This window comes from Leptonychotes weddellii, chromosome 11 (genome assembly GCF_054177405.1).
Source record: "Leptonychotes weddellii isolate Sample4059 chromosome 11, ASM5417740v2, whole genome shotgun sequence".
NCBI lineage: Eukaryota > Metazoa > Chordata > Mammalia > Carnivora > Phocidae > Leptonychotes > Leptonychotes weddellii.
In genome coordinates this window covers 42,490,054-42,506,566 of record NC_138379.1, presented here as the reverse complement: position 1 = coordinate 42,506,566, position 16,513 = coordinate 42,490,054, and the positions used below count along the sequence as shown (strand labels likewise).

At 47.5% G+C, this 16,513-nt stretch overlaps 1 protein-coding gene across 5 annotated transcripts in view; it reads right to left on the bottom strand.

Moving 5' to 3' along the window:
- The window catches only part of SCUBE2 (signal peptide, CUB domain and EGF like domain containing 2), a 69,764-nt gene that overhangs the window by 42,875 nt on the left and 10,376 nt on the right, over positions 1 to 16,513 (bottom strand). For 4 of the 5 annotated variants that reach the window (XR_014138699.1, XM_081798629.1, XM_081798627.1 and 1 more), the window contains exons 4-7: positions 12,525 to 12,659; positions 7,606 to 7,731; positions 5,022 to 5,138; positions 4,158 to 4,247 (exon numbers count right to left, since the gene is read on the bottom strand). Coding sequence is in view for 4 of the 5 variants with exons in the window: in XM_081798629.1 (XP_081654755.1) it covers positions 4,158 to 4,247; positions 5,022 to 5,138; positions 7,606 to 7,731; positions 12,525 to 12,659 (468 nt within the window). In the remaining variant the exon portion in view is untranslated. The remainder of the gene's footprint in view (positions 1 to 4,157; positions 4,248 to 5,021; positions 5,139 to 7,605; positions 7,732 to 12,524; positions 12,660 to 16,513) is intronic. The other variant, XM_081798628.1, reaches the window with a different exon arrangement.

Here is a 16,513-nt window from a genome sequence, read left to right as displayed (position 1 = left end):
AGAGGTAAGGTAGGAGTTAAAAACAGGAAGATTGATTGTAAGTCTATAGAACAAACAGACAAACCCTCAGATCCCCTCCTAAATTCCACAGCCAGGTGACTACCCCTTCCTTATTTGGGCCACAGCAGAGAAATTCATCTTCTGGAGAAGTAGGACCAGAGAAGCACTGGACTCGAGGATACCAGGAATAGCAGGAGGGAGGAGGACACACGGTCAGGTGAAAGTCTATACCCTGAAAAAAGGGATCTCAAAGCCTCACCACCACCACCCACCCCCACCCCAGCTCCAAAATCACTGGCAGTCAAGTCTACGTCCCCTCAGCAGGAGACTGAAGGATTCCTCTCCAGCTAAACTGACCTGGCCAAGTGAAAAGACATACAGATACTGGCATTTGAGGGTCTCCAAATGAAATGGCTAGGTCACTGCCTAGTCATCCAAGTTTAAAGCCTACCGGCTGGTAGAACATCCAATTAACTTTTTACTATTTCACTATTAAATATGAAAAGTCAGCCTAGAATCAACAGGTATTTCAGGAAGGCCTTTAATATGAATAGATGCACCAAATCAAATGAAAAGGGAAAAGGGAACTTGGATGAAACAAAGACAATACAGGGAACAAAAGAAAAGTTTTTAAAATCTCCTAATTAATTTCCCTAAAGAGATAAGGAAAGCATTCATGAAATATGAATAGGTACCTCCAACAGAAGACCAAAGTAAAATTCTTAAAAACTTAAAATATGAAAGCAGACATTTAAAAAGAATCCTGTAGGGCGCCTGGGTGGCTCAGTTGGTTAGGCGACTGCCTTCGGCTCAGGTCATGATCCTGGAGTCCCTGGATCGAGTCCCGCATCGGGCTCCTTGCTCCGCGAGGAGTCTGCTTCTCCCTCTGACCCTCCCTCCCTCATGCTCTCTCTCTCATTCTCTCTCTCTCAAATAAATAAATGAAATCTAAAAAAAAAAAAAAAAAAGAATGTATCTGTCTTCTAAAATAAAAACAAAAGCTCTGTAAAATGACCAAACATTAGATAGTGTATTTAAAAACAAAAAACAATTTAAGCAAGGGGCGCCTGGGTGGCTCTGTTGGTTAAGCGGCCGACTCTTGATTTCGGCTCAGGTCATGATCTCATGGTTCTGGGATCAAGCCCCGCGTCAGGCTCTGCTCAGTGTGGCATCTGCTTGTCCCTCTCCCTCCTCCTCTGCTTCTCTCCCCCTCCCCTCTGCCTTGGGCTCTCCCTCTCTCTCTCTCTCAGATGGATGGATAAAGTCTTTAAAAAACAACATCTTGGGCACCTGGGTGGCTCAGTTGGTTAAGCGACTGCCTTAGGCTCAGGTCATGATCCTGGAGTCCCGGGATCGAGTCCCGCATCAGGCTCCCTGCTCAGCAGGGAGTCTGCTTCTCCCTCATCCTCCCCCATCTCATGCTCTCTCTCTCTGTCTCATTCTCTCTCTCAAATAAATAAATAAAATCTTTAAAAAATAAATAAATAAATAAAAAATAAAAAGAATCCTGTAGAGGGTTGGAAGAAAGAAAATTAAAAATCTCCTAGGAAGTAGAACAAAAACTTAATTAGTGGAGTTAAAACAGCCAATTGACAGAAGTTTCAGAGAGAAAGAATAGGGAATAGGTAGTTAAGAAAATTATCAAAGAAAAAATATAAGGAACTTTCTCAGAACTAGGGGGCTAGTTCTATATTTGCCATATTGAAAAGGCCAACTGAGTGTTCAGCACAACAGGTGGGAAAAGTCCCATCGTGAGGGTCGTTACTGTGAAATTTCAGACCACCAGGGACAAGGAGAAGACCCTAAAAACAACCAGAAAGAAGCTTTCATGGGTTCCATTCAAAGGAGCAAGAATAAAAATGACTTTAGACTTCTGGAAACAACATTGAATGCTTGAAAACAATAGAGCACTCACTACTCACAACTCTGAGTTCTATACTGAGCCAAATGCTCAATAAAGGTAGAGTAGAAAGGCATTTTCAGGAATGGGAGGTTTTTTAAAAACCTATACCTACCCATGTGAACTAACAACAGAGAAGACATGGGGTCCACAGACACAGGAGCGAGGTGAAGGGGATTCCCAGGCTGGTGCTAGCGGGAAGACCCAGATGAGAGGTGTGCAGCCAGCCCGGGGGAGTCACGCCCCTCTAGAGCAGGAGAAGCCTCAGACGACACTTTAAAAATTTATTTATTTATTTATCTATTTATTTGAGAGAGGGAGAGAGCACGGGGGAGGGGGGGTGGCGAGGGAGAAGCAGACTCCCAGCTCAGCAGGGAGCCCAACTCGGGGCTCAATCTCAGAACCCTGAGATCATGACCTGAGCTGAAGGCAGACACTTGACCGACTGAGCCATCCAGGTGCCCCCAGAAGATACTTTTTAAGAAGAAAATGGAATTAATAAGTTGAGTGCTGTATTTGAACACATTAAAAGGGTTTTAGAACTCTGCTCAAAATTTGCAAAAGAACTGGTAAGAGGTACTTAGAAACCTAGGCAAACAAAGAAAATAATAATCATAGCACACTACATGGTGGGGGTGACTCATATTTAGATACTCCTCGGCACAATGATGTAAATATGTACTGTTGAGGGGCGCCTGGGTGGCTCAGTTGGTTAAGCGACTGCCTTCGGCTCAGGTCATGATCCTGGAGTCCCGGGATCGAGTCCCGCATCGGGCTCCCTGCTCGGCAGGGAGTCTGCTTCTCCCTCTTACCCTCCTCCCTCTCATGCTCTCTGTCTCTCATTCTCTCTCTCTCAAATAAATAAATAAAATCTTTAAAAAAAAAATATGTACTGTTGATCTCAATAGTGATAGAACCGCAGTAAGGCTGTGGGGGAGGGAGAGGGTGTGCATTGGGGGAGGGGGCAGAAGAGAGCTAAAACTCAGCGTGCTCTGGAATAAGAAGTCACAGCTAATATCTAAAACTGACACATCAGGAAATAGGTGTATAATATACTAAAACAGGAAAAAGAGAAATAACTGTATACACTCTTCAGAAATGAGGGGGAAGAGGAGTCAGAAGAAGGAACAACTAGGAGAAATGGAAATTGTTGCCTCTGGCAAATGGGATGAGAAAAAGGGAAGTTTTGAGGCAAGGAAATGACGTCTCATTACAAGCTTAATAGCACTAATAAGGTTTTTAAGGTTTTTTTTATATTATCCATATGCAGTATTTTAACTTAACACAATTAAAAATAACTTTAAGGGCGCCTGGGTGGCTCAGATGGTTAAGCGACTGCCTTCGGCTCAGGTCATGATCCCAGGGTCCTGGGATCGAGTCCCGCATCGGGCTCCCTGCTCAGCGGGGAGCCTGCTTCTCCCTCTGCCTCTCTCTCTGTCTCTTATGAACAAATAAATAAAATCTTTAAAAAAAAAACAAAAAAACTTTAAGAGGTCAGGAAAGAGCTCAGTGCCCGGTGACCAATGGCTGCTCAATATATTACCTGTTAAATCTAGAAGCTATCAGTAAGTTGGTTTTGTTCCGGTCAAGCCAAGCTTTCTTCGGAACAGTAATTCGCCAAATGCGCCCCTGCAGCCACAGCCTCTACTTCTGCTCCCGTCCCCAGCTCCACTGGCAGACCTTCCTACACCCACAGCCAAGTGCCACTCTTCTGCATTCATCTCTTTTGCCATCCACAGGGGCTGAAGTCAGAGGGACGAGGACTCCGCTGACAAAAACCCAGACACATGGCCCTGCTAGGCAAGGGACTGCCCCAAGTGCCTCCCTGGTCACAGCTGCTCAGAAGGGCTGGCGCTGACATTCACTGGCCACCCACGAAGTCCCAGGCGTCGGACTCTGGGCACTTTGACACATTGTCTTCCTCACTGAGCTTCCTGATAACCCTCAGAGGTAGGTTCTATTACCTCCAGTGTGAAGAAAGACCAGGAGACAGGGGCTCAGGGCAGGGGGGGCAGCGCGGGGACGCTAACCGGGCCATTCAGGGGGCTGGTGCCCTTCCCACAATTGCTGGGTCCTTGGATGGGGACTAAGCAACAGCAGTGGGGGAAGGGCAGACACAACCTGGCTTGACAGGAGCTGCTGACCATGGTCCAGCTGGTCTGAGGGCATATGGGCCCCTGGTTCAGGCCTGAGGTAGTAACTGAGGGAGGGACAGGGTCAAGGACAGTGGCCAGGGAAGGGTGGGGGAGGCACCTACCCATGAGCAGCCGCCGCTTCACCCGCTTATCGCCATCCACCAGCGACGTGGCATTGCTCTCTGTCACCTCCGGGGCAGTGTCCTCTCGCTCTGTAAGAGACGCCCAAGAGCACAGCTCTCCAACTGAATGAGTCAGATGGCTCACCCCCTGCACAACCACTTCTGCCGAAACCCCAGATGTGAGCACAATGGAGGATATGCGACTCTGTTCGCTCAATAAAAATGTGTTGTAACGAGGCTCTGTGGGAAACCCGGCCTGTTAAATGGCCACAGAGCCTTAGTTAACATTGGAAAAGATTCTTGAGGCATATTGCAGTGACCAAAGAGACATCAGGGAATGCAAGCTTCAGGTTCACTCCAGTACCCTTAGTCCAGCACAAAAAGAATCTTGGGGCTGGGAACCTCTAAATGGAGCTAGCGAAGGACATGCCACGAAGTACAGGATTGGCATCCTGACAGATATATGCAACACTGTCTTCTGCTGACCATAACGGCCACCGCGTCATCACAAATGGCTAGCTTTAACTTCATGTCGCCCTGGTCCCAGCCTCCAGAATACCATCTTCAGGAGCCCCCCTAGTCTAGGAGAAGAGAAAGGGCTTTCCGAGATGACACAGGGAGAGAGAGACCCCCCTCCCAGGACTAGACCACTCCCTCCCTCTGTCACATGGAAGGCAGCACGGGACCTATTTGGAGGCAGATGGACCGGAAGCACCCCGAACCTGGTGCTAAACACCATTCATAGTCAGGGGTAGGCTTGGGGGGTAGGGGGTTAGGGGGTTAGGGTTAAGGTTAGGGGTTAGGGGTTAGGGTTATGGGTGGGCAGGCTGGGGCGGACCCTTACCAAGTGTCAGGGTCACTCACCATGGCAGCTTCTCCCGTCTGCGTGCATCTTGTACTGGGGATGGCAGCTACACTCTGGGCCTTCAGCAGTGTCCTCGCAGGAGTGCTGGCACCCACCATTTCCATGGTTACAGGTCACTGAGAAGAAAAGGAATCCACACGCTGAGCCCTGAGTTTTCCACAACTGGGGCTGTTTTTGTTTCAGAAGGTCTCTGATATTCATTCAGCAAGTATTTGAGCACCTAGTATGTGCTAGGCCCTGTGCGTAAAACAAGTAACTCTGACTCAGACAGAGCCTGTTGCTGTCTATGTAAATAGATAGTCGGAGCATGAATTCAAGAAATGCCGAATGACAGATTTGAGCAATTATATAGGAAGATGGGGATGGGAAGGCAGATTTTCACTATTCATTCAGCTGTGGTTGCCAGATGGCCACTATTATACCAAAAGATTCTAGACTACTGCTTTGGTCTATCAGGAGAAGTTTGCATATTAATGCAGCTGTACTGGGCCTATATAAAATGTTATAGCACTTTATGGCTGGAAGAAACAGGTAATAGTTATTTGTACATATATGTTAGGATTTCTCTCATCTGATTCTATCTAGATTAGTTAGAAGGGACATTGTTCAGAGGAAATGATGACTCTGCACACACTTAATGCAACATTACCCAAGAATTACAAAGACTGTGTATGAATTCATTGATACCAGCCAAAACAAAGACAAAAAACAAAAAAACAAGTCAAAACTATGTATTCATCAAAGTGAACAGTGGTTACCTCTGGTAGGAGAAACGGGAGAGGGAAGAATATGCTTCCTTTACACCCTTAGAACTGTTTGAATTCTTACACAGGCATTTGTAATTTTTCCAGTTTAAAAAAACTAAATACATATTTGTGATGTGAGAAAGAAACTGTTCTGCTTCACAGTGAGGTAAACACTGTGTACTCATGAGAACAACTAAATGGGAATATGAAAAAAGTGAAGGGTCAGGAAGAAAGAGCAAAACAAAGTGAAACAGCTGGTTATGTGGTAGAATTCTGCATCTTTTTTTCTTTTTGTTTTTTCCTCAAACGTGATTATAATATTATTTGAGAAGTGACCTCTTAAAAATATTTAAAAATTTTAAATTTTAAATTCCAGGTATTCTACTGGCCAGAGTGTCACTCCACAGGTGAGCCTCATCTGGAGACCTGGGTCCTCCTTGTGAGGATACCAAGACCCAGGATGGTCTCCACTTTGCTCAGCCCCCTGGAAGCCCTCAAGAACAGCCTCACTTTTAGGGGCCCCAAGTGGTGGTGGCACCAGCCCCAGTTTGGCAGGCTTCAGGGCTGCACTCTCTGCTCTGTGGTGGAGACAATGGAGATAAGGCTCTCACTGGAGAAACAACCTCCTCCTCCCTCAACTGCTAAGGTCGACTCGCTGTAAACAGCCATCCCTAGCAAACTGCAGGGAAATTATAGAAGGTCCATGGCTTTGGGAAGAGTTGCCAAATGAAAACTGTCCATGTTTCCTCTGGCATAAATAGTGGTTTAGGAACACCTTTAATGGCCGGTTATTTCCTATGACCAGTTGGAGTTTCATTCTTTGCTTCATCATCGTGTGGCAGCTGTGTCCGCACTGTGGACACCATTCATTCATTCAGTAAACAAACGTGTATTGAGCACATCCTGCGCTGGGCACTGGGGGAAGACTGGGGGGAGAGGCAAAACTAAAACGAGATCCCTGACCGGGGGCGTTCACAGGTGAGGGGACAGACACCTAAATGTACAATTCAACCCGGGTGTCCCATGCTCTCACTGAGGAACCAACAGTGTTGTAAGGAGCCAAAATACAAAATGGCTGCCCAGCTGCTCAGGGCAGGCTTCCAGGGACGTTTAGTAAGGTGCACCAGCCTGAGAGCTAGGAGGACCTACACCTGAACCCTCACTAGGCGCATGCTCCCTGTGTGACCTTGTTGCTTTACCTTCTCCACAAAATGAGGATAATAATACTTAGCTCAATAGGGTGGTGATATGAAGAATTCAATGGAATTGGTACATTTTTGGACAAGCCTTTACACATAGTAAATGTGCCCTCAAAAGCAGCTACTTTCCTTCTCATTATTAGAAGTTAGGCAGAATATTAAAGGTTGACTGAGAATTCACCAAGCCAGGTCGGGATGAGCACTTGGAGAAGGCTTGGAGGCATGAAGGAACACGGGCTGTTCTCTGACAGACAAAGAGGTAGGGTGTTTGGGAAAAGGAGGCGGATGAGGTTTGTACAAGAAGCAGGACCAGGGAGCAAAGAGCTATGGTTGCCAGATGACCACGTTTGATTTTATTCTGTGGGAACAGGGAGACCGGCCCCAGCATTCAGTCCTTCTAAATTTAATTTCCTTCTGATTAGGTCCCTTAAAAAGTATCATCTTCCTTCCCTCCTTCCCTAGGGGAGCCCACCCCTTGTGCAGCAAACTTAGTCCTCAGTAGAGGTCAGTATCCTGGGACGGCTGCCTTCCCAGACGCGGCCGCTGTGCCGTGAGGTGGCGTTTCTGAGCTGGGCTGCAGAAGACACCCCCTGGGGTAGGCCGGCTCCCAGCACAGGCCTGTGCTAGTCTGTACTTACAGATGCAGTCTCTCTGGTTCTTGGCCAGCTCAAAGCCCGGCCGGCACTCGCAGGCGACGCTGCCCCTTGGGGCCTCCTTGCAGATGTGACTACAACCGTGATTCCGATTCATGCAGCTCAGACCCTCTGCAAAAGAGCAGCACGCAGCCAGTGACCAGGCTGTGAGCACAGTCCTGAGCCCCAGGGGCACTGCGAAGGGCTGGAGGCTGGGACCTGACTGCCTGGGTCTCCATCAGCCCCACATTTTAAGAAAACATGCCATTAAAATCCAGCCAGGTCAACTAACAGAGACATGAAGAATTCCCTCTGTCACCCAAGAGATCTGATGCCTCAAGTCTCCTGAAGAGGAAGGAGCCCTCCTAATACTCGGAAAAGAAAGCGCCCCTCAGGGGCTCTCTGGTGAGTGAGGAGCCACAGCCTGCAGACCCCAGGAACCAGCACTCAGACTCTTACCTCCGCCAGGTTGTTACCCAGGCTGACCAAGAAGGCAAAGAAAGAAGGAGAATCTAAGAATATCTTCAGATAGATGAAGATGGCCAACTTTTTCACATACTCTTGAAGATAATTTTCCGAAAACGTCAACCCTCTTTTCTCCCCCAACCAAATCCACACTTTGGAGGTGACTGTGACTACTGTATTTTGGCATCAGCACACAAAGGGCCCAGGGGCCTCTCTTCTGTGACCACTGTCACTTAGTCCCTGGGCACCCCCCAGCAGGCTCGGAGCACAGCACAACACAGCTGCAGAGGGACCAGAGAGAGCCTGTGGGCATGTGGTTTCCTTCAGCCGCTGTAAAATTCTCTCCAGGTAGACTACCATTTTCATAACGGTCCAATCCTCTGGTCACAGGGCAGGGAAGGGGGTTATTTCCCGGCTGGTTTAACACGCGTTTAAATGATGGGGGTCATAACCTAGTGTATGTCCGTGTGGTTTGCCAGAGCCCTGCCTCTTCTCAACACGACTCTCTGAGACCCCATCACCCGCCAGCACTCTGGAGGAACTATTATTACGCCCAAGAGCATTCCCAAGACCTCTGCTCAGTTCGTACTGCATTATTGACTACATGCCCATCTGATGCTTCTTTGCATCTGTACAATGAACATCTTTGAGAGTAGGCTTTTTGTTCTCAGCTAACAAGACACTCTCTAACACGGGAAGTAGCGCTGTTTTAAACATGAGTACAAGAAGTTTTCATCCAACTTCTCTGGGATCCTACACTGTCTTGTATTGTGCCCCTAAAACCTTAGCCAAGTGGTTCTAATTAAGTCAAAAGTCACTTCTCTCCAATTCTCACCGCAGAGCCGTTGATCTATGCTCAACTGGAATACCCGTTTTAATACAAACAGATGTCATTCCTATTCCAAAAGACAGCGTGACAGTTAATACATCCCATACTCTCTTAAAACCATTTTGTTTTTTATCTGACAGTTACAAGCTGTTTGAACTCCCGCACTCCATCTGCGTGATTCATTCACCCAGGCCAAGGCTGCTGTCTGTTAACACAGAATGGGGCTTGGACTCGAGCAGAGCAAAGCGCCCTCGTAGCTCTGGCTGGTGATTTGTGGAAACGTTATTTGCTTCCAACACTGAGACGGCACAGGAGGTGAGAGACAGCTGCCTCTGGAAGCGACGTTCTATCCTCCTAGGAAGGCCCGGCAAGAATTACATTTGTCCTTGGGTCAGCAGAGCATTGGGGATCACGCGTGCCAGGAGCCTCTAGAGCTGAACATGACAGTGCCCAAGAAAGGGCAACACCTGCAAAGCACACTCCCCGGACAGGTCAGGGGCTGCCGCTTCTTCTCACCCTGTTTACGAGTCTGTGGAGACATTTGCAAAGTGACCTGTCCTGCCTCAGAGCAGCAATTCATTTACACAAGAAATATTTCATAAGAATTGTCTGTTATAAAATTAAATTAAATTAAAAAAAAGAGATTACTTAAAAATAAAATATATTAAAAAAAAAAAAAAGAATTGACTGTTAAAAAAACAAACAAACAAACCTGACTGGGTGCCAGATGCCTTGGGGATACATGAAAAGTTGTCCCCTGGTGCCCTATCATATCAAGCTAGGCCTGAAGTTACCAGGAGATAATAGACATTAAAATGGCTCTGGAAATGCTGGGAGCTTTTCAAAAGGTGCCCCTGAAGCTGTTCATAGTTCTCTGACTCAAAAAAAAAGGCCACTGCTAGGGACGCAGATGGGTCTGGTCCAAACTAGGAGGGCTGGCAATCATGTTTTGGGTTGCTAGTTCACCAGGAGGGAAATAGCTCAAAAACATTAGAAATATCCTATTGCAGTGGTCCCACTGAAGAATATTTCTGGAAACTGGAGAAAAATATGCCTTGCAAACAGAGTGAGAAACATTCTATAAAGGATGGAAACAGGCCCTGCTGAGAGACAGCCCCTTCCTCACTACCCTGACACCTTCCCCCTACTCTGAAAAGGCAGTGGTGCAAACATCGAAAAATATTCTCAGAGCAGACAAAACAAAAGAGGAATGCTCATTTTGAGAGCCTGAGCACCCATGAATAGGGACAAAGCCTGGCTGCAGCAGTATGTCTCTCCCAGCCTACCCCCATTACATGGGTGAAAACACACAATCTCTTTATCAGAGCTTTGGGGTCTCTAAGAATAAAAAGAAAGAAAAATCAATAGCTTAAGCTTTCCCTCAGAATCACCTATTATGATCCCCTGAATTGAAGAACATTTAGTAAATAATTATTAAAAATAACCGCAACACCAAAAAATACAAGCTTGCAGTATTACCTTCTTTTAACCAATTTTGGAGTATCAACAGGGGGTTTTAAAGTCCACTTCAATACAGTTTCTAAGAGTTTAATGTGCACATCAAGAGGAAATAAATCCTAAAGGAACGCTGTTTACAGACTGTTCTATTTGAAGAGTTAAAACCTTAGGATGGACGGGATCTCAGTTATTAACCGTCATAATCTGTTGGCTCAGGCTGCCGTGAATTCACCAAGAAATCAGCCTGCAACACAACAGAAAAATCACAGAGAGCACTTCCAGACAACAACTCAAATTCTTGGATTTTGGTTTTAGCTCCAGACAAGTATGTTCATTTTAAATACTCTTCAGGGAATCCAAGAATGTCTGAATTGTAGAAAATTTAGAAAACACAGATTGCAGAAAGGAACTGCTTTTGTATTTACTTCTGTTATGAAGAGCCTGTGTCTGTAATCAGTCTGGAGGTTCTGTCAGAAGGGAGAGAGGGGCTGAGCCACTGCTTTGGAAACGCAAGGTAAGAGATGATCTTAATCGCTGTGAACTGCTTTGTGAGTGGGTGGGGATCCATTCTGTGTTTAAGCAACGGCCTGACCCACAGGTCCCCACTCCTGTCCGAGGCAGCTGTAGGGAAAGCCGAGTGACTTCCCAGGAAGCAGCTTTGAGCAACCAAAGAGAAGGTGCCCTGAGATCGCTCTTACTCCTGGCTTCTTAATCCTGCCTCATCCCAGATGCAAGGCTCACAGGAAAGTACAGAGAACCTACCAGGAATGTGAAACCCAACTGCTACTCTATCAAGGGCCACGCCTGCATGAGATAAGAGATCTGCCTGATTAGAGCCAGTGTGTGTGTGTCTCTCCTGCCCAAACACTGAGAATGAGCATGCTCGGGGTGATAAGACTCATCAAACCCACTGGCCTGTGACCATTCTTCTTAGTACCCAAACAGCCTTTTCCAGCCAGGTAGAAAGAAGGATCCATCATTCTTGGAAAATGAGGCAAAAATCATCTTCCACAAAGACACCCTTGAAAAGTCTTAAGAGGGGCACCTGGGTGGCTCAGTCGGTTAAGCTTCTGCCTTCGACTCAGGTCATGATCCCAGGGTCCTGGGACTGAGCCCCGCATTAGGGCTCCCTGTTCAGGGGGAGTCTGCTTCTCCCTCTCCCTTGGCCCCTCCCCCCTGCTCGTGCTGTGTCTTTCGCTTTCTCTCTTTCTCAAATAAATAAAATCTTTAAACCATGATTCAACAACAAATCTACAAATGTGTGATTAAATAGAAGAACTTAAAATCGCCTCATTCTTCAGTTATGAGAATGAACAAGCAGCACATGCCAAAAGGAGTTAATAGTCTAATGTTTAGAGCACTTCCCTTACAAACACGCACGGGCAACCCCGGGACAACACAGCCATCAAAATGTAGTCCTTCAGCTTAAGAAAGAGCAGAGAATTAAAAACATGTCATTCAGTTAAAAGTGGCTGATTGGCCACGTGTGCTTAATGCCTCTCCCCAACCTGAGAATCCACGGAACTAACAGAGGAATAAAAAAGGTATAGACCCAAAGCAAAGAGAACAAAAGGGAGGCCATCAGAAGAGCCGTCTACAAAATTTCTGGAGGAATGGTAAGTGGTAGCATGGGGAAAACCACAGCATCGAAAGCCCACGTCTGGGGAGGGGGTCCCTCTGCGCTGGAACCCCAGAGGCTCAGAGTTCAAAAATGGGAGACCCAGGGAAGGCCAGAGCTGGGTCTGCCTGTCCCTATAAGAAGGCTCCAGCCCCTCCCTACCCACCCAGAGCTCGGAGCAGGCTCGCACTTGGTGCTGTGGTTTGCAGCACCGTTTTGAAAAACTTGGCAGATTGTCCATTACATTTCTCCTGAGACATCTAGTCATGTTTGAAATGTTCTCTATTTAAAGATTAGAATCAGGAATGTGAGAGTGTGAAGAGACCTCAGAGATCACCCAGCCCAACCCACTTATTTTGCCAGGTGAGGAAATGGAAGCTAAAATAGCCTGCCCACGGTTACCCAGTAGCAGGGTCTGGATTCATCGCCAGGCCTCCAGATTTTCCCATACTCCATGCTTCCCCTCAAAAAATCAGTGAGGGTGGGGGAGGTTCTCAGAGGTGACACTGCCCGCCCCCTCCCCCTCCCCCCCAGCCCACAGCAGAGCCAAGGCACCTTCCAAGCGGTGAATGCACGTGTGCTGATTGTCACTCAGGAAAAATCCCTCCTTGCAGCGGCACTCATAGCTCCCCATGACGTTGACACAGGTGTGCTGGCAGCCACCATTGTTCTCCAGGCACTCGTCCACATCTGGAGGGAGAGGAGGATTAGCCTTGGCTCTGGGGACTGTTTCAAATGCCCACCCCTCCCGGCAGCTCAGGGCCACCTGCTAAGCAGAGATGAGGTCCCTCTTCCTTCCCTGCATCACAGTAGCTCTCAGAACTGAAGTCAGCAGGGACCCCAGACCACAGAGCTCTGGGGCACCCTTAACCAGGCCTTCCACACAGACACAAGATAATCAATTCAGTAAATATTCATTGAACACCTTCTCTTTCCAGAGTATGGTGCTAGAAGAGGGGACAGTAAAACACAGATGAGTAGGATCAAATTCTTCTGCTCTAGGAGCCTGCCCCTTCAGCAGAGGGAAGGAGACAAACATCCGAGTAATTGTGGGATACAGTAAAAGGTGGTGCAAAAGATAAAGAGGCCACCTGGTTATAGGGTATCGGGATGGGTTTTATGGAAGATGGGCCCTACAGGATGTCTTCAGTTCTAAATCAGGAGAAGGGATTTTAGGCAAAAGAAAGGGCATGAGCATAGTGCAGATGCTGGGAAGCATGGAGGATGTTCAGATAAGGGCGGCCATTCAATTTGTCCGGAGCACAGGTCCATGCAGGGAAGTTACAGGAGATAAAGCTGGGAGGATACCAGGCAAAGAAGTTCGGTTTTGATTTGGGAGGCAGTTGGGAACCACTGTAGCAAGGGTGGCATGGTCAGACCCTTGAGTTGGGAAGAAGGTGGTAGCCAAGGAAGGGTAGGATACAAGAAGAATTGAAAGTCTGGGAGTCTAGCTTCACACGTGTACCTGAAATAGCCTCAGCTGGGGTTTGTGGGGGACCAGACCTGGGGCCTGGCCACGGGGATGCCTAGGAAGGAATAGAAAAAATAGAAGAAGACCGTGGGCAAGGTGCCTGCAGGATGGAAAACCATGTGGGCACTGGGTAGGGTGGCCGAGAAACATGAAGACCAGAGCCGGGTGGGGAAATGGGGGTGGAGATGAGGTTGGCCCCCACCACGGCAGGGAGGTGATGTGTGTGAGATGCTGACCTTCAGGCCTTGGTCCAGAAGGCAGTGGGAAACCTGAGTCTGGTGTTGTGACGGCACCTCGGAAAACCGAGGTGGATGTAGACGAGAAAGCCGAAGGCAGCAGTGGGAAGGAAGAGAACGGTTGCTGAGAGCACAGGGCCAGAGGCAGAATTCAGGAGAATACCAGGGGCAGGAGAAAGTAGAGGAGACAGCAGAAGCCGCAGAGAAGGAGCCATCAGAAAGACAGAGAGGGAGTGAGTCATCCGCCACCTGTCTTCCACCACCCCCCGGGGTGGGTTAAGGGACTTTCCTTCCACTGTGTCACATATTACTCTGTGCACGGCTCCATCAATACACTGACCATATCACATTCTCAAAATCTTTTTTTAATTTGCACCTTTTGACCCCTCAAAACCTTTCACTTATCCATCTCCACTGGATTACAGACTCCCTGAGGACAGAGATTTTTGTTTTATTTAGCACAGCCCTGGAACTGCAGATGCACATTGTTCAGTGCATGAACAAAAAAGCAGGAGAGCATAGCATCATCAGAGCCAAAGCAGAGGAAACTTCTAGAAAAGTCTCAGACATGACAAAGGCTTAAGGAGAAGGCTGATACAAAAGCAATTTATTTTGGGTGGGTGGCTCAGTCAGTTAAACGATCGACTCTTGATTTCAGCTCAGGTCATGATCTCCGAGTTGTGGGATCAAGCCCCGCGTCGGGCTCTATGCTCAGCACAGACTCTGCTTGTCCCTCTCCCTTTGCTCTTCCCACTGCTTGCTTGCACACGTGCGCTCTCTCTCTTTCAAATAAAGAAATAAAATCTAAAAAAATTAAAAATAAAAATAAATAATAAAAGCAATTTACTTCTCCAGCCTGATTTCCCATGTGCCTAACACTAGCTTCTAGGCACATCCATAACAAGAAAATTCACATTTAAATATCTGTTATCTGGTTTCAAGCTTCAGATCTTATAGTCATGCATCCTCCCACACTACCAGGCAGATGTCTTTCTAAACAGATGGGACTCGAGCCATCCCCTCAAGCCTAACAAACTTGCCCTTCTCTATGCCAAAGGGTAAAGGGAGCACATTCCAAAGTATGAGCCGCTGGAACACACCTGGCCAAGGTGTTCCATGATGAGGACTCATGGTGAGCAGGAGAGATCTGTTTCCCTGAACTCCAAATCCTGGATTGGTTTGAATAAAGGTGTGCTCCCCTCTGAGCTGTCACCCACCCATCCTACCTTTAAGCTACTATTCCTTTCTCCAAAGCCACTAGAAATGTGCCATTGAGTTGGGTGATGTACTCTGACTGAATTAATACAAAAAGTGTGTGTGTTCACATGCACAAATAGGTTATCACTCACCTGGTGAGTTTCTCCAGACTGCAAAACAGTGGTTCTCAACCCTGGCTGCACGTTAGCACCCAGATGCTGGGACCCCACCTCCTGAGACGCTGACATAACTCATCTTGGATGAGACCTAGGCAATGGTGTTGTTTTAAACTTCTTTTTTTAAAGATTTTATTTATTTATTTGAGAGAGAGAGAATGAGAGAGAGCACATGAGAGAGGGGAGGGTCAGAGGGAGAAGCAGACTCCCTGCCGAGCAGGAAGCCCGATGCGGGACTCGATCCAGGGACTCCAGGATCATGACCTGAGCCGAAGGCAGTCGCCTAACCAACTGAGCCACCCAGGCGCCCTGTTTTAAACTTCTTGAATGATTCTAATGTGCAGCCGGATTTGAGAACCAATGCCACAACACTGAACAGCTAAGAAGCACTCCTAGACACTCAATAAATGGAAACTGAATTCAGGCAGGTGAGCGACACGGAAGAGAGCTGCGTTTCGTTTTTCAGGCTCTCGGGCATTCAGGATCTTGAAGCACTCTGGGTTTGGTGCCAGACTTAAGTGGTATTTGTACAGTGTATATTCTGGCTAATATATGTGTGGCTAGCACGTGGTGAGGGGCCGAGGAGAGGTCCGCGGTCAGCCCGGGGAACGCTGCACAGTGCTGCTCCTGAAAAGCTTTGCCTCTGAGCTTCCGTGTCACAAAATGCTTCAGCCCTTTCAAGTCTAAATGGCACAGAAATCTCTGTGTCTGCTCGTCCTGCTCTTCTTACCATACCACTTCATTTTCTCATGGCTTCCTTTAAAGAATCCTTAGCCCCTTCAGGTACACTCAGCGGATACTCAGGATATTTCTGCTAGGCAGATCCTTGTACCGAGGCCACCAAGAGACCCCAAGGAGGGGAAATGGAGATAGTCCACTGAAATCTGTGTTAGCAGCCAAGGCAAAGAAAGACTCCCGGCCTCAGGATTTCTGAGCCAGCCTTGACTCGGAACCACCCGACCCAAACCTGGCCCAGGTCCTTAAACCCTGTGGTGGTTTGGCCTGTTGCTCTTAGGAAGCTCACATGTTCCCCCAGGCACAACTTGGGGTTTGAGCACAACTGTGATGACTAGATCTGCCATTAGACATAAATTCCCCCAAATGCCACTTTTGGCAATCAAAAGGAAATGTGAGATTCACCCCCCAAAAATGGTAAAAACAAAATCCCCAAAACATACTGCATGCTTCCCCAAAAATTACACACTGAAAGTGACTTTTTTTTTTTTTTTTAGTTTTTTAATTAATCTCCATTGACTGCTGTTGTCAGGACTGGCTCTCTAGTGTCTTTTTGGGGTCCTGACTGCCCTAGACAGTCTGCAAAGGGGTTAGTGAGCCCTCAGCCCTCAATCAAATCTTCCTGACCGCTGCAGACTTGCAAGGCCAAGTGTTCTGATCCAAAGACTGACTCACACAGGGCACCAACAGGAAGGGCCAGAATCTATATCAGGATGGGGTTCCAGGGGA